The 23,145-nt window shown below is 42.0% G+C and overlaps 1 protein-coding gene across 12 annotated transcripts in view; it reads left to right on the forward strand.

Moving 5' to 3' along the window:
• The window catches only part of ERC2 (ELKS/RAB6-interacting/CAST family member 2), a 512,280-nt gene that overhangs the window by 65,098 nt on the left and 424,037 nt on the right, over positions 1–23,145 (forward strand). For 7 of the 12 annotated variants that reach the window (XM_083602954.1, XM_083602947.1, XM_083602951.1 and 4 more), the window contains exons 3-4: positions 15,166–15,189; positions 15,756–16,172. In XM_083602954.1, coding sequence (XP_083459080.1) covers positions 15,166–15,189; positions 15,756–16,172 — 441 coding nt within the window. The remainder of the gene's footprint in view (positions 1–15,165; positions 15,190–15,755; positions 16,173–23,145) is intronic. The other 5 variants (XM_083602952.1, XM_083602957.1, XM_083602950.1 and 2 more) reach the window with 1 other exon arrangement.

A 23,145-nucleotide genomic window follows, 5' to 3' on the forward strand; every position in this document is an offset into this window, starting at 1 on the left:
TTCCTTTATTTCCCCCCCAAAAAACTAGGTGCGTCCTATGGGACGGAGCGTCCTATGGTGCGAAAAATACGGTATTTAAAAAAATATTTGTATTCTGATTTTTCAGCCATAATGGTTTTTGAAGTAGTTCACAATAATAAAAGTAGATCTATAGGCAGATGATATTGATGTCTTTTTAAAACCCTCTGCCTTTCGGAATGCCAGGAATTGTCAAAAGCATCCAGCAAACCTGGTCTGATGTCCACCTGTCATGGCTCCTGGCTGTGTTCCCCTTAAAGGTGGCAGCTGCAAATGGAAGATGCAGGAGATGTTTCTCAGATTGCCCTCCCCTCAGATTCCCCTCCCCATTAGGTGTTTCTGCTGCTGTTATTGCTCTGCATATTTCTGGAGAATAAATTATCAAATTAATATAATGACAGAACTCTCCCTCCTTTGCTGTATATTAGCATTCGATTCCTGGTCTAATTAGACACAATGTCCATTTAGAATATTTTGCTTTGGTGCAGTTGAAGAATTTAGCTTGTATCTATTTGAAGATTATTGGTTGCTTTCTGGACTGAATATTAAATGTAAGTTGCTCCGATGCTGATTAGAATGCATTCAACGTGTCCTGCGCCGCATTATATAGTCAAAAAGACAGATATAAACCTCTGTCAGAAGGAAATTGCAGTCTGAGTAAATGGTTTTTGAATAATTACAGTAACTGGGTATTAATTGCAGAAAATCTTATTTGGTAGGAATAAATTTTAACCTTATAGAGCTGGCGCTGTATGACTAGAGTTTACAGTGGGTAAGATTGGTCCCATTCCAATAATGAGAAGATGTTAAAGGTGGACCAAAGATGTCTCTAATCCCTTTGCTATAAAAATCTCAATCTGTTTCCTTACTACCAAAACTACTTTCTCCTACTCCCCAAGATTCAGTTTCTGTTCATATTCATTGTGTCTCCATCCTAATAACAGAACACAGTCGCTTGCTTTTGTATTGAAGGACGGGACTGGAGACCAATGATGGTATCTTGTGAACTGCCCTGAGACCTGCGGGCATAGGGCGGTATACAAATTTAATAAATAATAAATTATTAATAATAATATTCCCTAATGCCATTCACAGTGGGCTCATGGGGCCCTTTCCCTCCCCATGTGTTATCTGATTTGCTAAGACTGTGGTCCTCAGGATGACAACAAACGATGCCAGTTAGTTTATCTTCATTGTGTCTTCCGTGCACCTGGCTACTGTTACCTTGTTGCTGGCATCCATCTGCCTCGAGACAGTGGAGTGTACTTCCAAGGGTGAAGTCAAACTGCTGCATTGCAGCATCAAAGTGACCTCCCCGGGCTCAAGCCTGGGCAGCGTGTATGGAGCTCATGGGCTGTGCAGATGTCAAGACCTGCCTCTCAGCCTCGCTGATGTGGACCAAAGAGAAGCAGAGCAATATGTATGGCACCAGCTTGGCTGCAGGAGGCATACAAGGCACCATCTACCATAGGGACTTGACTCCGGATTTGTGTAGGGTTTATTCCTTAGCCTTTTCTTCTCCTGAAGATATCCCAAAAGGCAGGGAAGGTTTAGGATCAGAATTTTCCTTCTCCTAGGTGGGCTACCTTCCCAGGTTGATGAGCCCCAACTGCCCCTCACTTCCCTCTGCCCTCAAGATGGCAGAAACTGCCTTCTTGATCATTGGACCCACCTTTGGTCACATCCGCTCAGTCTGCCAGAGCTGGTTTTCACATGCAAGGAAAGCCTCTAACTTCCCAAGGATTTGAGATCCACTGGCTACCCTCACCTGGTTTAGCCGGCCAGTCAAAGCTGTTTCCCAGGGTGTCCCCACTGTCACATGCTGACGGCTGGCGTACAGCTTCCGGGTCATGTGGCCAGCATGACTAAGCCGCTTCTGGCAAACCAGAGCAGTACACGGAAGTGCCGTTTACCTTCCCGCTGGAGCGGTATCTATTTATCTACTTGCACTTTGACGTGCTTTCGAACTGCTAGGTTGGCAGGAGCAGGGGCCGAGCAACAGGAGCTCACCCCGTCGTGGGGATTCGAACCACCGACCTTCTGATCAGCAAGTCCTAGGCTCTGTGGTTTAACCCACAGCGCCACCCAGGTCCCTGGGATTATTGTACGTCAGACAAATAATAGCTCTGCTGCTGCTCTCTTCTTCCTCAGCTTTGGCATCAAGACATGGTACTTTGGGGCAGTTGCTGGGGCCCCAGTGCTCTGGCAAAGTTCTCTACCCTTGCCCTAACACATCTCATCACATAGCAGAGAGGGGAGCATGTATGCATCTGTTTGCTAGTTTTTAAGGTACAATAGAACTCTTTTTTCGTTTTCTTTTTCTACTACAACGAGCAACCTCTCTGGGATGCATTAAGTATCTTCTTTATTAAAAGCATCACCTAATGTTTATTTGACTATATTTAAACAATGGTTATTCCCTTTTTGCTAAGTTTTAAAATATTGGCAGCTTTATTTTCAAAGCCTTTCCTAATGATCCCTATCATGGCATTTGCCTTTTTCTTCCCACCTCTTTATTATTATTAAACAAAATAAACCAAAAATAAAGAGCATAAAGCAATACTGTTACAGCAGGTTGAAAGCAGCGTAAGGTTCAACATTATCATTGAACTTGTTGTTCCGAAACCTTACAAAAAATACCAATTTTCCTCAAGTCTGTTTATATGTATTCTTCTTTAATAAGTTAGCTTGATCATAGTTACCATGGACCATGTAATGGTTATTCCATTTTAATCCTGGGATTGTGCTGAATCAGCATGGCTAGATATCTCCAAATCTGCTCAGGGAAGGTGGTAAGAAGCAGGACATCCAGAACCACACAGCTATTTATTCTGGATTTGCATTTCCAATGCAGTTTTTTTAGTAGATAAGAAACGGCAGGAGTCCTTTCTGACTAGCAAGAGATACTTCTACTGTTTCTTACATTCTCCCTATTACACACAAATGAGTAATTGCCCAACCTCTTGGCGGGTGGGGTTGGGTGATGGGAATTGGTAGTGACCACAAATAATTACTGGGTAGTCAGTGAAGCCAACATTTATGGATCCCTGAGAATAGCAAATTTGAGATATTAAAAATATTTGACTGATTATGGGCTGCGATGATGTGCACCAACATTCAGAAACTATTGAGCAAAAAAGGACCACTGGGCTGCAGTAACTTAAAAGAATTTGTGACCTGCTTTTCCAGAACTGCTGTTCTTTCACACACTCTGAACTGAAATGGGAAGCAGAGAGTGAAAAGCACCTGTAAAAGTCAATCTGTAACGTTTCCTTCATTACTGGCAAGGGAATTCAGAGCACACTGACTCTGCCTTTAAGAAAACGCTCTACATCGCTCCAGGAAATTTTGGCAGTGTCACAAATAATTTATAAACCTAGTTTCTGTACATACGTTCCAGTACTGAAAATGACTTGTGCCAGCTTACAGTGAAGGCTGGGGATTTATAATTAAAGCAAAAACAAAAGCAAAACCCTGAGCTTTCAGTCCTGTCAAATGCCATTATTAACGTTAAAATCTGCATTGTCTCATGCATTGGACAATGCATGTTTCTGTTGCGAGATGATACAGATGAAAGTCTCCTGACCTGAAGGCAGAGGAAGAATTAAATAATCCTTCAGCTCTGCTTTTATTATTTCCCCCTGTGCAGGATATATCCTATATTTTTTGTGCCAGTGAAGCAGATAGGAAGCTTGGTGGGTTTTAAAAATATATATCGCTCTTAGTCCAGTGGTGATACTAGCAGCTCTTCACACCAGCTGGTAGAGTGAGTATGAGCAGGATGGCACGGCTGGTGGCCTCATGCCAACAGCATGACCTAAACATAGCCTTTCTGCTGGTAAAGAGCAGTAGGGTCTGCTATTATACTTACACAGCCTCCTCCGGTGGCACAATTGTGTGGTGGAAAAACAGTTATTAGGTGGCAGGCAGCAGTGGAACGCAGGGATGTGAGGAGCTGGAGAAAGGATTGGGTCTCCTCTTGAATGACATTCTGTGTTTATGGGCTTATAGGGGCTACTGCAGAAGCTGAATCAGTGAAGAGCCTAGGAGTACATTGCCTAGCATGTGCCGAATACCTACAATGGCATGCATACATGCGTATATAGAAGCAAACTATTGCTTGTGCCTCTATAGCTGCCATCGACGGAGAGGAAATCAGAATTATGATTGCTTTCCCTTAAAGTGTTACCTGGACATTTTGAAAACTTGCGTGGGGACCATGCAGCAATAAATAAGGCATTTTAAATCATATTTATGCAACAGAAAACTGAAGGATGTGCTCATATATCCGGCTTTCTGCAGTCAATAGAACACAAGCATCTCAACCATCTGCAGGTTTTTAAAAAGGTGCAAAAAAAAATTCCATAGTGACCCTTTAATAAAGAACTGTTGAGTCTTTGTTCACTTTTACAAGAACCCTGAGAGGTAGACTGCTGTCATTCCTGTTTTATGGTTAAAGAACAGGAAATTGGTTTACGACAGCATGCATCTTGAATGGAGGAATTTCAAAAGAAAGCAAAAAATTAATAGGACTTTATCAGCTGGACAACGCACACATTTATATGTGTGAGGAGAAAGCTTACTACTGGGGACTATTTATATACTGCCCTCGACAGTGGCATCTGGTCCATGGACTAGGGTGACTAGGCTAGTCCCCAAAATGTTCCCCTGGTGCCTTCTTACCAAAGCCCAGGAAGCTTCTGTCTGGCTTAGATCAACTCCACCCTGCTCACCTACCCAGATCTCCATGATGCAGGCCAGATCAGCCTCTTTATCCACAATCGGGTTTTTTTTTGGGGGGGTGGTGGTCCTTAGTCTGACCAAGCTGGTGTTCAGCTGCAGCACCTGCGGGAAAGAATCTAAGAACAGTAAAACTAAGAATAGGTCTTTTATTACAATCCCATGTGCACGTAACTGGCAGGAAGCTGCGCCGAGCTCATGGGACTAAGTAAACGTGCACAGGATTGCTGTGTTCGCGTGCTATTTTTTAAATCTTATCTTCCTGTATCAGAAATTGAAGCAAAAGTTTGCTAGCATAATTGCTAAGGCTTAACAATAGGGGCACAAGACTGTACGAACCTAAATGCATTTACATTCTGCTGACTTGTACTGGGATTGCACCATCTGTATCACCGGAGAATCCCACCATATGTTTCAATTGGTCTTTTTGCTCAGTTCATCCTTATTCGTAGAGCATGTATTTGTTGCCATCTTCAGGCCAAATGACAGGCTTGCAGCCATTCTTTATTCCATGTATCCGTCATTCAGCCCTCAACAATTAGGTACCAACAGTGAATCTGACTGCGAAAAACTACAGTGCTATATGGTGGTGTGGAGTTTCAGCCTCTGCTTCATGGATTTTTCAAAATCTGAGATGCTGTCTTTCTAACGATCGGTTCTCCCTAGTCATCTAGTCTGTTTTATTATCTCAGGATGAAACAGCCTTTCCAGATGGTCATTTTCTCTGTTGGAGTGTCGCAAAAGGTGTTGTGATCAGAGTTTCTGTCTTTTTTTCTTTTTTAAAATAAATAATAAAAAAATCTTTCTTTTACCGTCTCCGACAGAGCATAGTGACAGATACCCTTTTTACAGGATTTGAGCAAAAACTAATTATATATCGCAATTACTTAAGTTCTTTTACTGCAGCTGCCAACTGGTTGCTTTGTTTCTGTATACCAGTTATAGTTTTTAAAGCTGGGATATCTGTTCTCACTCCTCTCCAGCCTGCCTGTCTATAGGTGATCCTGTCACTAAAAACTTTTCAGCAACCATCCTAAGCATGTTGATTAAAAGTAATCTCACAGAATTATTTCCAACTAAATGTGGTTAGGAATGAGTGGGTTTTTAATATTCTCTTTTTGTGTTATATTTCCCACTCTGAGATTGTGTCAAAAACGAAATTACGGTTACAATACGGTTTTTATTTTTGTGATTGTGCCAAAAAGTATGACTTTGTAGGGGGGAAAAAAGGAGAAGGAAAGAACCCCTGGACAATTAAGTGCAGTCAAAGGTGACGATGGGGTGTGGCGCTCATCTCGCTTTCAGGCCGAGGGAACAGGTGTTTGTCCACAGACAGATTTCCGGGTCACGTGGCCAACATGACTAAACCGCTACCGGTACACAGAGGACTGTGACAAGTGCCGGAGTGCACGGAAACGCCGTTTACCTTCCCACCACAACAGCACCTATTTATCTACTTGTGTTGGCATGCTTTCGAACTGCTAGGTTTGCAGAAGCTGGGACAGAGCAACAGGAGCTTACCCCTCAGTGGTTTAGACCACAGCGCCACCCGCGTCCCTTATTGCTTTGTATGATGCTTTGAAAAGATGAACCCACATAGCTGGTTAAATATTTGACCAGGAAGAGGAGCATTCTGAGAAGCAGGAAATACAGTGCTGTATTAGGCATCACGTTCTCTATTAAAATACTGGGGTAGCTAATGCATTGCTCTCCATGTGGCGGTGACTGTGCTGATTGGAGCTGATGGGAGTTGTGCTCACAAACATCTGGAGGGCCCAGTGTGGGCTATCCCTGTTCTAACATGTCACACCAGGATGGTGGCCTGATTCTGCAGCATGAGGTTTCATATTGTAGGTCAATGCAATTTAAAAGCAGTGGTTCCTCACTTCATTATATGACTGTCAGGTACTGAATGATGTCAGATTTTCTCATTCAAAATCTTGTTGATTAGCAACTGCTAATATAGCTGAGAAGACAGGAGTGCCTGGCGTGCTCTTGTCCATGGGGTCACGAAGAGTCGGACACGACTAAATGGCTAAACAACAACAAATATAGCTGAATATTGTTATGCAGTTCCCCACTCTTAATTGTTAGGCTAAGCAGGCCATATACTTTGGTTTTCTCCCCCCCCCCTCTCCCATTACAGTAAGGTGCCTATATGTGGCCAATGTCCTTTAGAACAGTAGAATTGTTTTGCATTTTGTATACTATATATACCACACATGCTACTACTAGCACATTTTCCTTTTTCTGAGCCCCCCTTAAGTTCCATTGTGGAAAATGTTTTTTATTTAGAGGCTACATAAGGGTAGAATTTCTGAAGTCCATCCCTGCAGAATCAGTAACACAAAATGAAAAATCCATACAGCTATTCCCTATCATACACTACACTGAATATAGGGTAGCACTCCTGTTTCTTGATGGCTGCAGAGGAATTTTGGGCAAGCACAAGCTGGCCTACCCCATAAGAAAATGTTGAGAGAAGCTGAAACAACAACAGAAACCTCCCTTCTAAGGATCTGTTAAACACATAGGAGCCCTGTTGTGTCTGAAAAATCTTAGTTTCTGAACAGATAACATATTCTGCGTCCCATGACAACGTAGAAAAGACAGCAATACAATGCATTGACAACGCCATCATTCTCCGTTAACTGTGGAATAAATGAATGGTGGCAATTCCGGAAAATAGCTGCTGCAGAAGCCTCTTTAGTCAGACAGGAAAGCACACATTATTAACAACAAAAAAGTGACCCTTGTCACCAGGTTCCTGGAGAGATAGCTCCTCCTTCACAGTAGCAGACCTGTGTAGCAGACCAGAGGGCACTGCTGTTGCTTCTGATTTTCCCCGTTCCCTGAGAATGATATAAATACATGAGGTTCTGTTTATTCCATATGAAAGTATTTTCTGACTTGGATCCAAAGGTGTGTTGTATGAATCGGCAAGGCAACTCTGCCAAACCTTGCCAGTTTTTTGATCCCATCACATGAGCAGAGTCTACACATGCTTCTCTGAATCCAAACAGGGTTTTTGTTTTTAAAAAGTAACTAGTTTGATTCAAATTACTATGTAAATAATAGGAATAATCCCAAGGAGTGTGTTATGTTTTGCTCTTTATCAGGCAAGGAAAAGCTAGGGAGAATGTAATGTAAATTCATGTCCTTTAATGTTCATTAGTAAACCTCTCCTCGGGTTTCCTCCCACCCCACCCCACCCTTTCTTGCTATTTAAAGGGGTTTGAATGCATCCAAGCTTTCTTAATGTTCTGTTCAAGGCCTAACTGCTGCTGGGATAATAAATAAATAAATGCCAGGGATACCGTTCAGGGACTTCAGAATAGCTGCTTGCAGTGAACTCTGCAATTCAGATTCTGAGAGCTTTTTGTAGACAAGAGACAGTTGGGAATCCAAACTCAAATGGGAATGCTGAGGCTGGCTTTCTGTTATTCTGAAGACACGTGAGGGAATTGTGGGAACTTGGGCTTTTTGGAATCCAAACAGAATGGCTCTTTGGAGAAAGGATATTGGTATATTCAGTATGCGCAACTAGAGAATTGGTGATGCAGTGAAGAATGTGAGTAACTCTGTTTTTGAAGGAACAGCTTCAAATTTGTTTCATTTAGTAAAATGGTCAGGTAAACAGTTTAGGATCTTTGATCTTAACTTTTCTAATTAGTACATTATGCATCTTTATTTAATTTATTTAAATTATATCTATCTCTAGGATGTTTATATTCCAGTATAGAACTTCCAATCTATCTGTGTGTCTGCCTACAAATGTAGATATACTGCTTCATCGGACCTGTATACAAACCAAATTACTTTCTGGTCTCACGTCACATATTTAGGACTATGTAGTACGTAGAGGTGCAAACCAGTCCTTGAACACATTGGGAAGTACAGTGGTACCTCAGGTTACATACGCTTCAGGTTACATACGCTTCAGGTTACAGACTCCGCTAACCCAGAAATAGTACCTCGGGTTAAGAACTTTGCTTCAGGATAAGAACAGAAATCATGCTTTGGCGGCGCAGCGGCAGCAGGAGGCCCCATTAGCTAAAGTGGTGCTTCAGGTTAGGAACAGTTTCAGGTTAAGAACAGACCTCTGGAATGAATTAAGTACTTAATCCAAGGTACCACTGTAAGTGGAATTGGAGTGGAATTTACTCCTGAGTAGGTATGATTACAACTGCAGCCTTGGGGCTGGGGAATTGTCCCATAGGATAAAATGACTGTTTAATTCTTTGTGTGTCGACCCAGAAGTAAGTTTCACTGCATTCAGCTTATTCTCAGGAAAAGGTATGTAGAATTTCACACTAAATGGTGTAAGAGTGTGAAAATACGCATATTTACTTTGGAGTTTGTTCCACTGAACTCCGTTGGGCATACATCTGAGTATATATAAATAAATCAGTTTATGTGTACTACAGTGGACGCTCGGGTTGCAAATGTGATCCATGCGGGAAGCACATTTGCAACCCGCAGTGGTGCATCTGCGCATGTGCAAAGCGCAATTTAGCGCTTCTGCACATGTGCGACCGCTGAAACCTGGAAGTAACCCGTTCCGGTACTTCCGGGTTTCGGCGGGTGTGTAACCCCCAAAAAAACGCAATCTGAAGCATCTGTAACCCGAGGGATGACTGTCATTTCATTGCATCAAAATCTCTGAAAGTGATTGAAGTCTAGGTGATATTTTAAGTCAAATAATTCATAGAAACCCAACATTGTTGGACTGCACACTAACTCCTATTATCTGTACTATTTTTTCACTTCCTCTTTACCTTTTGTAGAAGAAAAAGTAAACAATTCTTTTTCTGATACTTACTATAACTCGTTTTGAGTCCCTCTATTCCACCCTCCTCACACAATTTGAATTGCCTAAGATAGAGAATAATTGAATGCTACCACAGTGGTACCTCGGGTTAAGTACTTAATTCTTTCTGGAGGTCCATTCTGAAACTGTTCTTAACCTGAAGCACCACTTTAGCTAATGGGGCCTTGCGCTGCCGGAGCACAATTTCTGTTCTCATCCTGAAGCAAAGTTCATAACCTGAGGTACTATTTCTGGGTTAGCGGAGTCTGTAACCTGAAGCGTATGTAACCTGAAGCATATGTAACCCGAGGTACCACTGTACATTTATCATAATTACTATTAGATCAAGTGTTTCATGCCATTCCAACCCTAAGAAGTAATAAGAGTGTGCCTGGTCATATGAAAAATTGGCAGCATCTTCAAGCTGTGCCACTTTTTATATGTGAGAAGTGCAGAGAGAAAACACAAATGCAATGGAAGCTCCACTCCAGTTGTACCTCTGCATACACCAGGGATCAGCAAACTTACCGTGCCTCGGGCCGGTGTCTCCAGCGCCGATTGTGCGGCGGGCCGGAGGGCGGGAGAGTGTGTGTCCATATGCATGCGCACACGCTATTTCCGGCGCACTTCCGGGTCGGAGGAGCACCGGAAATAGCTTGTGCGCATGTGCATGGGCCTCCTCCGACCTGGATGTGCACCGGAAATAACGCTTGTACATGCGCACAAGCTATTTCCGGTGCTCCTCCAACCCGGATGTGGGCAGCTGCGCAGGGCAGTGCCGGTAAGAGTGGGCGATGGCAGTGGGCGTGGGCCGGATAAATGAGTCCCTCGGGCCTTTGGAGACCTCTGGCATACACCCTTTAAATTTTTTCATAGTAGTGAATGGCCACCGCTAATCCCTGTGAGAAGAAGTAAGGCACTGCCTTTGAGGACTACACTGCAAATCTGTCATCCGCATGTGGTTTTTTGTGATGAAACCTTCACTGACAGGAAGTGCGAAGTATCTCTCTATGCAGATGTGCCCCCTCCCCCTTTGGAAATTTGCTTCACGTAAAAATCACCCAAATTTTGCCTTTTGGAATTCAGCATTTTGAAAAGTGCATGAGCTTGCTCTCATGAGCACTAGGCCCATTTTTGAAGTTGTCAACTTTGGTCCAGGTTTCTAGGTGTTGAATCTCTTGAGAGACCTGCCTTGAATCTAGTTTACTTACATGTAAATTCACATGCATGAGCGAGATTTCACCTGATGCTGGCACTGCTTCTCTGCTGACAGTGGTAGCGGGGCAGGAAGGCATTTGCCATTTTGCCTCAAGCAGCAAAATGGGATGCAACGCCAATGCCCTTAACCATGATTTCAGATTTGGACCCGACGATAAACCATGGTTAAGAAGCAAAAGTGTCTAATCTCCTTGCAGCTGCGCTTGAGCCTAAGGCAGGGGTCTGCAACCTTTAAGACAAAAAGAGCCACTTGGACCCGTTTCCGAAGAAAAAAAAACTGGGAGCCGCAAAACTCGTCATTATAAAAATAACTTTTTTGTCACTTTTTAAAATTATTTCTTTGTTTGACTCCTCAGAATTACTCCTCCTCATAGAAATAAACGTTAAATTAACAAGTTACCTTTTTGTGTGTGTGTGTGTGTTCTTCACTCCCCTTCAAAACAGTGACCAGCGTACATGCCCCCTTTCAATGCAGTGACCAGCGTACATGCCCCTTACAATGTAGCGGGCGGGCGGGAAGGTGACGTCGGGACGGTGCGTGACTAACGCACGCACCGCCCCCATGCGACGTCACAGCCAGTACAGCGCCCGCCACAGTGGGGAGTGTCGGGGCGCACAATGCGCCTCCTCCCCTCGCTAGTATCTGCCCCAGAGCCGCGGCAAAGGTGTAAAAGAGCCACATGTGGCTCCAGAGCCGCGGGTTGCAGACCCCTGGCCTAAGGCATATCCCTAAATCATAATGAAGCATTAAAACCCAACCAGATCGGCATGTAAGGGACATGTTAGAAATTCACCCGACTGTCCCTGTTTTCATTGCTGAAATGTTGGAGTTGTAAATAAATATGACTGACGGTTAATCACTTGGTATCATAGAAGCAGTCTCATCTGCCTCTGCACGAAAGCTAAATCAAGTGCATTAGCTTCCATGTTTGAATTAAAGCTGACGTCCACTTTCTTTGGAGTGCCTTTAGCTGCAATTTCACCCTCTTCTGAACTCAGAAAAGGTTTGCCTATTTCTGCCCATTATTTTTCAGTTGTTTCTTTCTTGCTTGGTAGGCCATATTTTGAGCTTTGGTGCATCGTGTTGTGTTAATCTAATAGACCAAAAGGGCTATGAACTACCTATATGTCACAGGATGCTGCCAGATGGGCAGCTCCTAGAATTGCTCATTTGTTGCTGTTCCATCGTAAGCTGCAAGAGGAATTGCAGTTGACTTTCCACACTTCATGAGACACAGCCTTTCATTTAAGGTGTGCATCTCACTATGTTTCAGCCCCACAGTGGGTGTGAGATAGTTGTGTGGTCAGTATTTCCCCCTTCTCTTTCCCCTATTCCTCATAGTCACTTTAATTCTGAAGCTATTGCTTTAATTAATTGTTTCCCCAAGCCATCTCACCAAAAGGATAAAGGAAAGCAGTGGCTGAAACTGACAAGCTTCATGCCAGTTTCACATCCTTCTTCCCTACACCTTTTATTAACTTGTTCTCCACGCACTCCCTTTTCACACAGAGAACCTTCTCTTTACATGTGAAGTAGGCGCTTCACTTCATTGTTTCCTCTTCTCTCCACTCAGTACCATGTTAGCACGGTCTTTTCGGTGTGTGTTTGTACAAAAAACAAACCCAAAAACATAAAGACACCAACTGGTTTTTTAATAAAACACACGGTTGTTTTATTGCGGAAATTGCGGAAATTGCGGAAATTGCGGAAATTGCGGAAATTGCGGAAATTGCGGAAATTAAAATTTTAACCAGTTTTTTAAAGTGCTTACAGCAGACATGGAGAACCTATGGCTTTTTGAATGTTGTTGGAATCGAGCTCCCATCAGCCAGCGGCGGAGGAAGTTGCGCCGCCCATAGGGGTGGGACGCAGCGCAGGGCCTCCAAGGAGTCTGCCTGCCTCCTCCCACTCAGCAACCCTACAGCTGGGGGGAAGGCAGTGGGCAGATGCGGAGCCTGCGCGTGCCCAAGGCTCCACGTGCTATAGGCCCCACGGTGAGTGCCGCCCGGCATTTTGTCACCCCCCTCAGTGGTGACACCCGGGGCGAACCACACCTACTGCACCCCCTTGCTCCACCCCAGCCATCAGCCCCTGCCAGCACAGCCAGGGTGCAGAGATGGTGGGATTTGTAATCCGGTATTTGGAGGGGTGCAGGTACCTGATCTTTGATCTAGGAAGATGCATTTATCAAAGTAATTGGGTTTAAGCAGATAAACTTGTTGAAGAATGGGAAATGGGAATAGTTATTTAAAAATATGTTATATAGCATTTGGCCTATTCGTATGTAAGGGGGATGGAAGGAACTTTGTCTTATCCAGAGCCATACCAGGAGCCTCCCTTGCTTGCTCTGGAGGCTGGAGAAGGACAGTGTGGTGATTGGTTCTGATTTTTCTAGAGCTGTCGAAGGGGGAGAGCTGCTGACTCACAGCAGCACTGGGTTGTGGCGGAGCCTGCAAAGTAGTGATAGGCTCCCTGCTTTCCAAGCTTTTCCATGGCAAAAAAATAATATAAATCCTGATTTGCATTTCTTCTGTGTCTGGATAAAGGCTCTGCAAGTTTCTCCACACTCTTGCAATGTTACATCAGGTTGCCTCCCCCTGACCCTGTCTAAGCTGTAGGCAGTTCAGGGTGTCTCTCTTAATTACTGTTTCCCTTGTACACTGTAAGGTTACTGTGCGTTTTTTGAAGATGAAACATAGCCTTTCCCCTCCAAACAGATATGGTGATAGGGCTCAGCCCCTCACAAATCACTGCGCGAGTCAGAACCCCCTGAGCAAGATCAAAGAGGAGCAACAAGGACCATCCCCATCTGTGGAGAGGGCCATCCCCTTCTCTTCTGCATTTTCTGAGACATGATAAAAAAAAAATATCAAAGATTATTATTCAGTGACAATGTTATGTAGATGTCCTATAAAGAACTGAGTGAATGATGAGTGGCAGTTCCACACTAAATGAAAGCAGTGGAAGCAGACCACACTCAAACATTCCTTCTGTTTTTGACTGCTTTCTTCATATTATACTTCATAGAAAGTGGGTTCTGAAGGGAGTAGAGATGTCCTTTGACGACCATAGATACAGATGAACTGGGAGGGGAAGAGAGGCTTTATAGTCCCTGTTTGCTCTGCCTCCAGCCACCACATATTTGAAGTCCTGTGAATGCACAGGAGCTTACAGGTCCATATCCTGGTCTGTACTGTGAACAATATATTTCCTAGGCACCTTTCAAACATTTTAATTGACACAGGTGTGTGAGCGTATGTCGGTGGGTGGGTGGAGCCTGTGCATATGTCAAGTTCCAGGTGCAATGCGAGGGGGTTAAGACAGTGACTTAACACACCCAGCAGCAAGAAAAGAATAGTTAAGAGCAGTGGTTCCCAGTTAGCTAAGTACTGCAGGCCCCCATTTTTCAAAAGCCAAGCTATGGACCCCCTACGTTTTAAAATTTTGATATTTCTATGGTAGTTATTGTTATGTGGATGGTGCCACGGACCCCCTAGTCTTCAACACATTATGCGGATCCCCCTGGGCTCCACAGACCACTAATTGGGAACCACTGGTTAAGAGCATGCTATATGGGAAAAAAACCCTACTATTGATGACTAAAAGGAAGTGAAATATAAACGGATGCTTTATAAAACGTTGCTTACTGGTCAAAAATAACACATGGTAGAGCACCCGCCAGGATGCAGGTGGGTGACAATATTGAAATTTCCCTGTACGCCAGAGAAAAGGCTAAGCTGGAATATTGAGGAACACTCAGTCACTCAATCCCCCCCACATGTATTTTGAGGTGGTACAGTCCCAAGAGGATGTACCATCTTGTAATTCTTTTTTGAGGACTGGAAACCTTATTGTATACAATTTATGAACCATGGTTTGGATCCAAAGATGCGTTTCTAGGTACAGATGTTTACAGATGGAAGGGCTGTTCTGCATCTCGTACTAGAATGATGCATGAAAAGGTGAAATTAAATTCATACATGTCATTACCTTTGCACAATCTCTTACTTAACAAGAACTGCTAATACAAGTCGACCAGGATTTTAACTTTTCAATTAACACTTGCCTGGACATTTGCAGGACAGTGCTAGAAGGTAATTTTTTGTTTAATTTGGTCATGTTTTTGGATCCAGACCAAGTTCTTCTTGTCTTACCTCTAAGAGTATAGTTTCGACTGCTTGAAATATGTGTTTGTGTGTATGTCTCCGTGTGTGTGCAAATACTGTAAAATTGTGACTGTCTTGTATAAAGTGTTGTTTTCTTTTCTGTTCATTGTACTTTATGTTAAATTTAGTCTTTTCTGTTGAATCTCCTTTGCTTGCACCTAAACTTTATGTTGATTTTGCTTCATTTTTTTTTCATTTCCCATGCTGTTCAGTTTTTGGATGCCAGGAGAACAAAGGTTTGTTCACTCTTTGCAGTCAATTTGTTTGGAAAGTGCAATATTGCTTAATGTGTGATGTTTTATATGCTTGCTATAGATACAGTAATCTGACTTCCTAAACTAACTGGATCATAGTTTTCATTAGCAGTGTCATTTAACATTTTAATTCCTTTATTTTCATACCAAGTGATTAGCACTAATAACTTACACAGTTGTACTGTACGAAGAAGCAGACTTTATGTCTAAGAAAACCCTGAAAACTGAATATTCAGGCTCAGCAGATGCAGTGTTTGCTAGCGGAAGTGTCACTCTTTGACATCTACATCCTTTACTTACTGCCTTTTTTCACTTCCTTGTCTTAGGATTTGTTCTTCACTATTACTGGTACCTGTAACTGGCACTGTCTTTGTGTGTTTGCATCCATCTTTTCATGATTTCTAACAGCAGTCAAGGAGGTCCATTGCAAAATAACATCACTTACACACTGCTAGATTTTCACCACTAGTTTTATTAATGATTGTGGCATTGCATTTTTGTAGATCCGTTGAATAAATCCTCACTCGGCTATTCCTTTTACCTTGCAGCACCTTCAGCTAACTATTCAGGCCCTCCAAGATGAGCTTCGGACCCAGAGAGACCTTAACCATCTCCTTCAACAAGAAAGTGGAAACCGCGGTGCTGAGCATTTCACCATTGAGCTTACGGAGGAGAACTTTCGGAGGCTTCAAGCCGAGCATGACAGGCAGGCGAAAGAGCTGTTTCTCTTGAGGAAAACCTTGGAAGAAATGGAGCTGAGAATTGAAACCCAGAAACAGACCCTGAATGCCAGAGATGAATCCATCAAAAAGCTCTTAGAAATGTTGCAGAGCAAAGGCTTGCCGTCCAAAGGGATGGACGATGACAACGAACGGACGCGAAGGATGGCTGAGGCTGAATCTCAGGTTAATCATTTAGAGGTGATTTTAGACCAGAAAGAGAAGGAGAACATCCATCTTAGAGAGGTAAGCAAAGCATGTTCATTTCTAAGAGCACTCAGTTAAGCATTTTTGGTGTGTCATCATTTGAAATTAAAATGTGAAGCAGCAAGTTGTTTTCCCTCTTTGCTTGTCATTTCTTTCAGACAGTCCCGGTTCACAAGCCCTCCTTGTTGCATGGTGTACTAAATAGGTTGTTTTTCTTTGGCACTGATATTCAATTCTATAGAAGCCAAGTTACATCATCAAAACAAGGGCTGGTTAATAAAATTCTAACAATACTAACACTTTTTAATGTTGCCTAATGTAGTAGTTTTGTTGCTGGTTTATGGTTAATTCAGGTTGGAATGGTGGGGATTCTTTTGGTCCCTGTGTTGTAATTTTTTGGTCAAATGCCGCCTATTGCCAGCGTGAAGATGCTGACTCCAATCCACTGAAGCACATGCAAAGCAGCTGGAGGCAGAGCTGCACCCAGAACCCTTTTTAGAAAGCTCTGATTCTGCAAGTCAGCTTGGTGCAATGTTAGAACAAGCTTTTGACATGTTCAAGTCCATCAACCACACTGGGATTGGAGAAGGGCATTTGTATCTAATGCTCATTTCCATTGCATGTGGTTCCTAACCCTAGTACCGAAGTCTGTGTGCTATGTTGGATGTAGGAATGGAGGAGGGATCTGGTGAACCATGAACTGTTCTGATCTGAACGCACCTGATGTAGTTTTAAAGGTTTTTAGAGCTGTCTTTAACATTTCAGCACTGTCTTTCTACAATACATCATGGGAGCCAGGACACAATGGTTGTTAGTTGTCCTGGGACCAAAATGCTGGATGCAAAATATTGCAAGCAAATATTAGTTTTGGAAAGTGTTCTAAATTTTACCCCAGTGGTTTTGGTGTAGAGTGGTTTTCAATTATGTCTTACTCAAGAGTAGATCCATTTAAATCATTGCACCCAAATTAGATGTCTGTTCATTTCAGTGGGCCTAATCTGTGTAAACCTTAGTTGAATGCCACCCATAGTCTCCTTTTAGAAGTGTGTTAAAGTGAGCAGACAGAAGAATCAAAAACACTGGTATCGTGAGCATTTGGATGATGCCAAAGAAATGTGTACATTTGCATTTCGTGATGTGTATGTTGCCCCAGAGAAGAAAGCAGACTGAATGACGAAGCACTCAATTTCTTGAATTTCCGTTGCCTTTCATGTGAATAAATCACATTGCATATTCTTACCTCAGTTACACTCTTTTCAAAATGAAGACATTGCTGTTTCCCGCAATCTTATCATTTGGACGGCTCCTCAGATGGTCATGGCTTGCTGGAGTAAGTTGCACCTACTGAAATATGCTATTATCCAAAATAAATGCTAGCATAGCTTGTTGGAATAGCAGCTTTCCTTCCTATACACACTGCACTGCAAGTCGTTTTTAAACCAGATTTTTTTGGGGTGGGGCTGGGGCCTGTGGAAGGGGTTAAAAGTTTGGTGCTGGAAGTGGATGAGCTGCTGTTAAAAAAGGAAGAATCCTGCCTGTTCAACTATCAGTTCTTTTATGAGCACGTTTGAATGTCTGGATCATGACCCTCATGAAGGATCCATATTTTGCACAGATCCAAATATGTCCTCCCCAGTGGTGGCCAGTGGGAGAATCATTCTTGCCGTTTCATTTTCATGGAATGTGTATGTGAATCGATAAAAGCCACAAAATAAATAACTCTACTGTCATAGCATACTCTCTCTGTGTGTTTAATAACAACCACCACCACCACCACAATTTCATGACTAACATGACCCAGTAGTTTCAGTGGGATTTAGTAATGACTCACTACAGTTAGATTCAGGTCCATTATTATTCACAGAATGTGCACAGTCACTGGTATACAAATGTTTAAAAAAGAGCTGGCTTCCAGGTGAACAAAACATAAGGCTAGAGAACTGTGATACAAAAAAGTGCAGGGAATAAGAACAGCTAAGGAGGAAAAGCTCCCTGGGTGAGTAAAAAAACACAAAACAATTCGGATTATTTTGTTGGTTACATTTCTCTCATCCTGCAGGGAGCTCAGAATGATTTCCTCATCTCACAACAACTCTGTGAGGTAGGTTGGACGGTTTGCTAAAGCCTTTCTCTAGCCCACCTAGTAAGCTTCGTAGTTAAGTGGGGATCTCAGCCTGGGCTTCCCACATCCAAACCCAGCACTTGAAACGATTTAAACACAAACCACAGGATTTTCCGATGACAAAACCTAGGATGACTGACTTCTATTTCTAAAACACGGTTATCACATCTCTCTTCTGGGTTTTTTTGTTTTGTTTTTTTAATTGTCCACGAGTCTCAGAGAACCTGAGTGAATCTGGCGATATTTTTTTTTATCATGTGGAAATCTAGCACAGATGTTTGGTATTACTCTTTCTTAAACATAGTGACCACACATGCTTTGCCCTAAGTACCATTAAGTATTTTTTATTATTGCTATTAAAATCTTGCCTTCGGCAAAGTCCCACTAAATCTCTAGTAAAGTCTGATGTTAAAATTCCACCAAGTACTTTATATATACATATGCTCTCACACACTGTCTCTGTATATACTTTTTTTTTTTACATATTTAATACATTCTTACTAAAATCAGAATCTGATGTCACAGTTATATGCAATTTTTAATCCAGGCCTCATATGAAAAAGTGGTATGGAGGACAGTGGTATGTGTTAGTATGTTCATGCATGCATTTGTGTATCTGTCTGTCTATCTAAGTAAATAAAAATATTCTTAAAATTTGGAAAACTTTGCCTTCTATCGTCTTTTGAAAATGGTCAGCTTAAATGATGAAGGTTGATAATAGAGCTTAAGCTGCTGGCGTAAATTATTTATTGCATGGTTTTAGAAGTTATTAATGGAGCAAAGTTCCTTCTTCCACAGAACAGATGCTCTGCAGACAATTTGTGTTTACTGTAAATGCCTTTCACTGGAGCCAGTAGTAATTTACTAAGGAAATGTTTTATCGACACCAAGCATTGCTTCCCCCACCCCTCTTGAGAAGTTAGTTATACAGATTAACAGCCACTCTAAGTCCAACCTCTTTATTAGGTTCATTAGTGTCTCTTTTTTTCTTTTCTTTTGGACAGGCTCAAAGTATTAAACTAATCAGTGGTAGAAGAATGGTGTTTCTCTCTCCCTCTCTCTCCCTTCCCCACAAATCTGTGTATGCAAGTTTTTTTTTTTTTTTTAAAAAGAAGGTATATTTGCTGTAAATAGCATCCTATTAAACATATTCTCTGTAAGGCAATTATTTTTTTTGTTAAAATTCTGCGTGTCTATTAAAATCTGATATTTTAAAGTGACAGTGGAGGAAGTTTTTGTAATCTTGGCAAGCACCCTAGAGAAAGGAGTTAGGGGGAGGTTTGTCCCAGCTGTAATTAAAGAGAACAGCAGTTACCTTCAAGGCTGGCCCAAGACATTTTGCTGCCTGAAGCTGTTCTAAGTAAAGGTCTGTAGGACTCAAGGCTGGTCAAGTTATTTGGGCAAACGAGGCGACAAAATGCCGCGAGTGCTTCTTCCCTGACCTGCCTTGAAATAAACAATAAGTTACTCTCACTAATAACGAAGTAACAATTTACTACCTTTTCATGTCAATCCCAAATTAGCTGCTTCAGGTGGCACCTTCAGTCGGCCTGCTTACACTATTCCTAATCGTGTTCTTGTGAAGGTTGCATCGTTTCCCATAATGAATGTGAAAAATTGCAACTTTAGCAAGTGATGACATGAAAGTAAGAATGTAAGAAAAGCCTGCTGGAACATCTAGTCTGGCATCCTGTTCTCATAGTGATCAACCAGGTGCCTATGGGAAGCTAATAATAATAATAATAATAATAATAATAATAATAATAATAATAATAATAATAATAATTTATTTATACCCCGCCCATCTGGCTGGGCTTCCCCAGCCACTCTGTAAGCAGGAACTGGCACAACATCATTCTTTCCTCCAGCAATAGTACTCAGAAGCACTTTGCTTCTGACGGTGGTGCCAGAGCATAGTCAGTGTGGCCACTGATAGCCTTTACCTTCAGTTGTTCCTTGCAGTTCCCCATATCCTTCCAGTTCCATGAACAAAAAAAAGCAAAACAACCCCCCCCAACAGATAGTGGGCACAATTCAGGCAAATTAAGCATTAGAATCAATAGGGATTTAAAGCATTTAACTCTGCCTTTGCTTGTGCTCGACATTTGTTTTAATGTACCTGCACGCCACTTTGTGATTCCCTCTACTACAGAAAATGCTTTGTGTTGCGGATCGTCTGGTTTACATGTGTTTTTGTATGACTTATGAATCAATTAGGATGCAAATTTGAATGATGAGGATGCCTTCATCCCAAATTCTTTTCTGGATTATGAACAGGTGTGGCTTTTACAAAATATCAATGTGGAAAGAGAGAGAGGCAGAGAAGGATAAATTATAGTTACATACAAAGGGGAAAAATATCAATCTCAGCCTGTAATAGGTATTTAATTTTTTTTCATCTGTGCTGCAGTATCAGCCTAAAAGATAATCAGAATCAGATTAAGGGGCTAAATCTCTTCAGATTTACCTGAAAGGAAATCTTATTGAAACTCAGTGGGAATTTCTTCTAAGTAGACATTCAGAGGGTTATATTATTAATATGCTATTAATTACATGCTGGTTTCAGAAAGTTTTAGTACACTAGAGTTCAAGAAATGGGAATTGAGCCCTGTATAGTAACTTGCTCACTACATTTTTGACTCATAATAAGAGCAAATATGAATAATTACATTTTGCATTTATATAGCATTTTATGGTGCTATCACATATGGCGCTATCACATCAGCCCACTACTTATTTTGAAAGGCCCAATTTGTTGTAGGACTAAATTGCTTCTCCCATATTGCGAATGTATTGAGGCCAAGATATTGTGGTCTGACCACCCCATGGGTTCATGGCTGAGCTGAGATTTGAAAGAGGGAATTCTTCATCTCTTATCCTTAACCCACCACATTACATCCTCTGAATAATTACATTTCTCCTTTTAATGGATGGGCGCAAACAGGTTGAAGCTGAAGCCAAACAGATTAGTGGGTCTTGGTGAGAAACTATTGGACTCAGGAAGGGGCTGTTTCGCCTGGGATTTCCAGAGGGCATAACAGACAACATAAAGTAACTAGAAGAACATGGGCCGTTCCTGTGGGAGGTGAACACATCAGTTTCCAGAAGTGGAATTGTTAAAATGATACCCAGAGAGGAGGAACCTGTGTCCCTGCAGATGTTGCTGGACTACAGCTGCCATCATTCCTGGATATCTTCCATGTTGTCTGGAACTGATTGGGGTTGGAATTTCCTTAGGCTGTGGAATGATAATCATACTAAGGCCTGAATTTAGTTGTCTGGTGTCTGTAAAACCTGTATCTGTCAGGAAGAGCTGCCCTGGATGACTTCTCAATGTCAGTAGACACTACTTTTTTGGAGGGGGGCTATGTATTTTATTGCTTTGTTTTTTAAATGTTATTTTATCTTGAGGTTTGACATGAGAAAACACCTATAAATGTTTAAAATAAAAATAAATAGTGGGATACTTATGTATAATTTATTTCACAGATGGCTAAGCGTGTCCTTTTTATTCCTGGGTCTTTTGAGGCAATTGTTTCAACACTGACAGCCAGCTAAAAAACACCTAATAAAGCCTGCCATTGTGCTAGGTTATCTATGGAAACAAGTGCAGTGCTGAACATTTCTCCTGCGTTCCCACCACCACATCACTGCTCTCCCTCAATTAATGAATGATGAAATTGCATTTGAAAGTTATCATAGGTGAGGCACAGAATTTCTCTTGTGCTTACCTTACTCGGAGGTGTTTGAGCATTTTTTGTATGTGTGTCCTTTGATTCTAGAAATGATTTCTGTTGGTAATTGACTTCCCATTTTTAATTAACCAAAACCTTTCCACTCTTCCCTTAATATGGTCCCCATAACTTGTTTTTAACCCTCTAAGTCCAACATAGCCAAAAGGATTGAAGTGGATTATATACCATTATTTCAGGTTCACTAGCTTGTTGGTTGGGTTTGAAGGACTAATGAGGCATTAAGGAACTATATAATGATGATCACTAGCACACACAGCATCTTCTTTATCCACTTCAGTTCTCTTTGTTGTTGTCTGGGGTTTGGGGTGAATTAGCTCCTGCTGATTTTCATGTTGAAATTCACTAATGTACTATAGAAGAACAATCTGAAAGTTCTCGGCTCTGTGAAATTAGCAAAGCCAAAGCTTTTTATCTAATCTCACTTATCAAAATGCAGTGGTGATGTCAAAAATCCAAATCAAGTGAGTGCTAACTACTGAAGTTCTTTTGCTCTTTGACTGCCTACCAAGGGGATATTCTGAATATGGAAACTGCATTTCAGAGCTTCGGGATATTGCTGCATATTTGTTGCTAAGGAAGGGAAGAGGCTGTCGTAATATGAAAATGCATTTTGTAAATACTCTTTTTATATACAATTGATCCTTCAAACATAGTAACTTAGATCAGCTTTGCATGCTTAACAGTTCACCCATAAGCATGCTTGCTCAGAAGTGTATATTCTGAGTTCAGTGGGAATTACTGCCTTCCCACGATGGGGTGATCTCCGGTTGCTCGGTCCCAGCTCCTGCCAACCTTGCAGTTCGAAAGCACACCCAAAAGTGCTTAGTAGATAAATAGGTACTGCTCTGGCAGGAAGGTAAATGGCATTTCCGTGCACTGCTCTGGTTTCGCCAGAAGCGGCTTAGTCATGCTGGCCACATGACCCAGAAAAACTGTCTGCGGACAAATGCCAGCTCCCTCGGACTGTAAAATGAGGTGAGCGCCGCAACCCCAGAGTCGTCTGCGCCTGGACTTAACTGTCAGGGATCCTTTACCTTTAAGTTTGTTTAGGATTGTGGTATGCATGTCAAACTGTGCCATTACCATTACTGGTCTGAGGCTATTAGCTGTGTGACTGTTTCCTAAAGACTGTCCT

Source organism: Podarcis filfolensis (assembly GCF_964270895.1).
Source record: "Podarcis filfolensis genome assembly, chromosome: 2".
Classification (NCBI taxonomy): Eukaryota; Metazoa; Chordata; class Lepidosauria; order Squamata; family Lacertidae; genus Podarcis; species Podarcis filfolensis.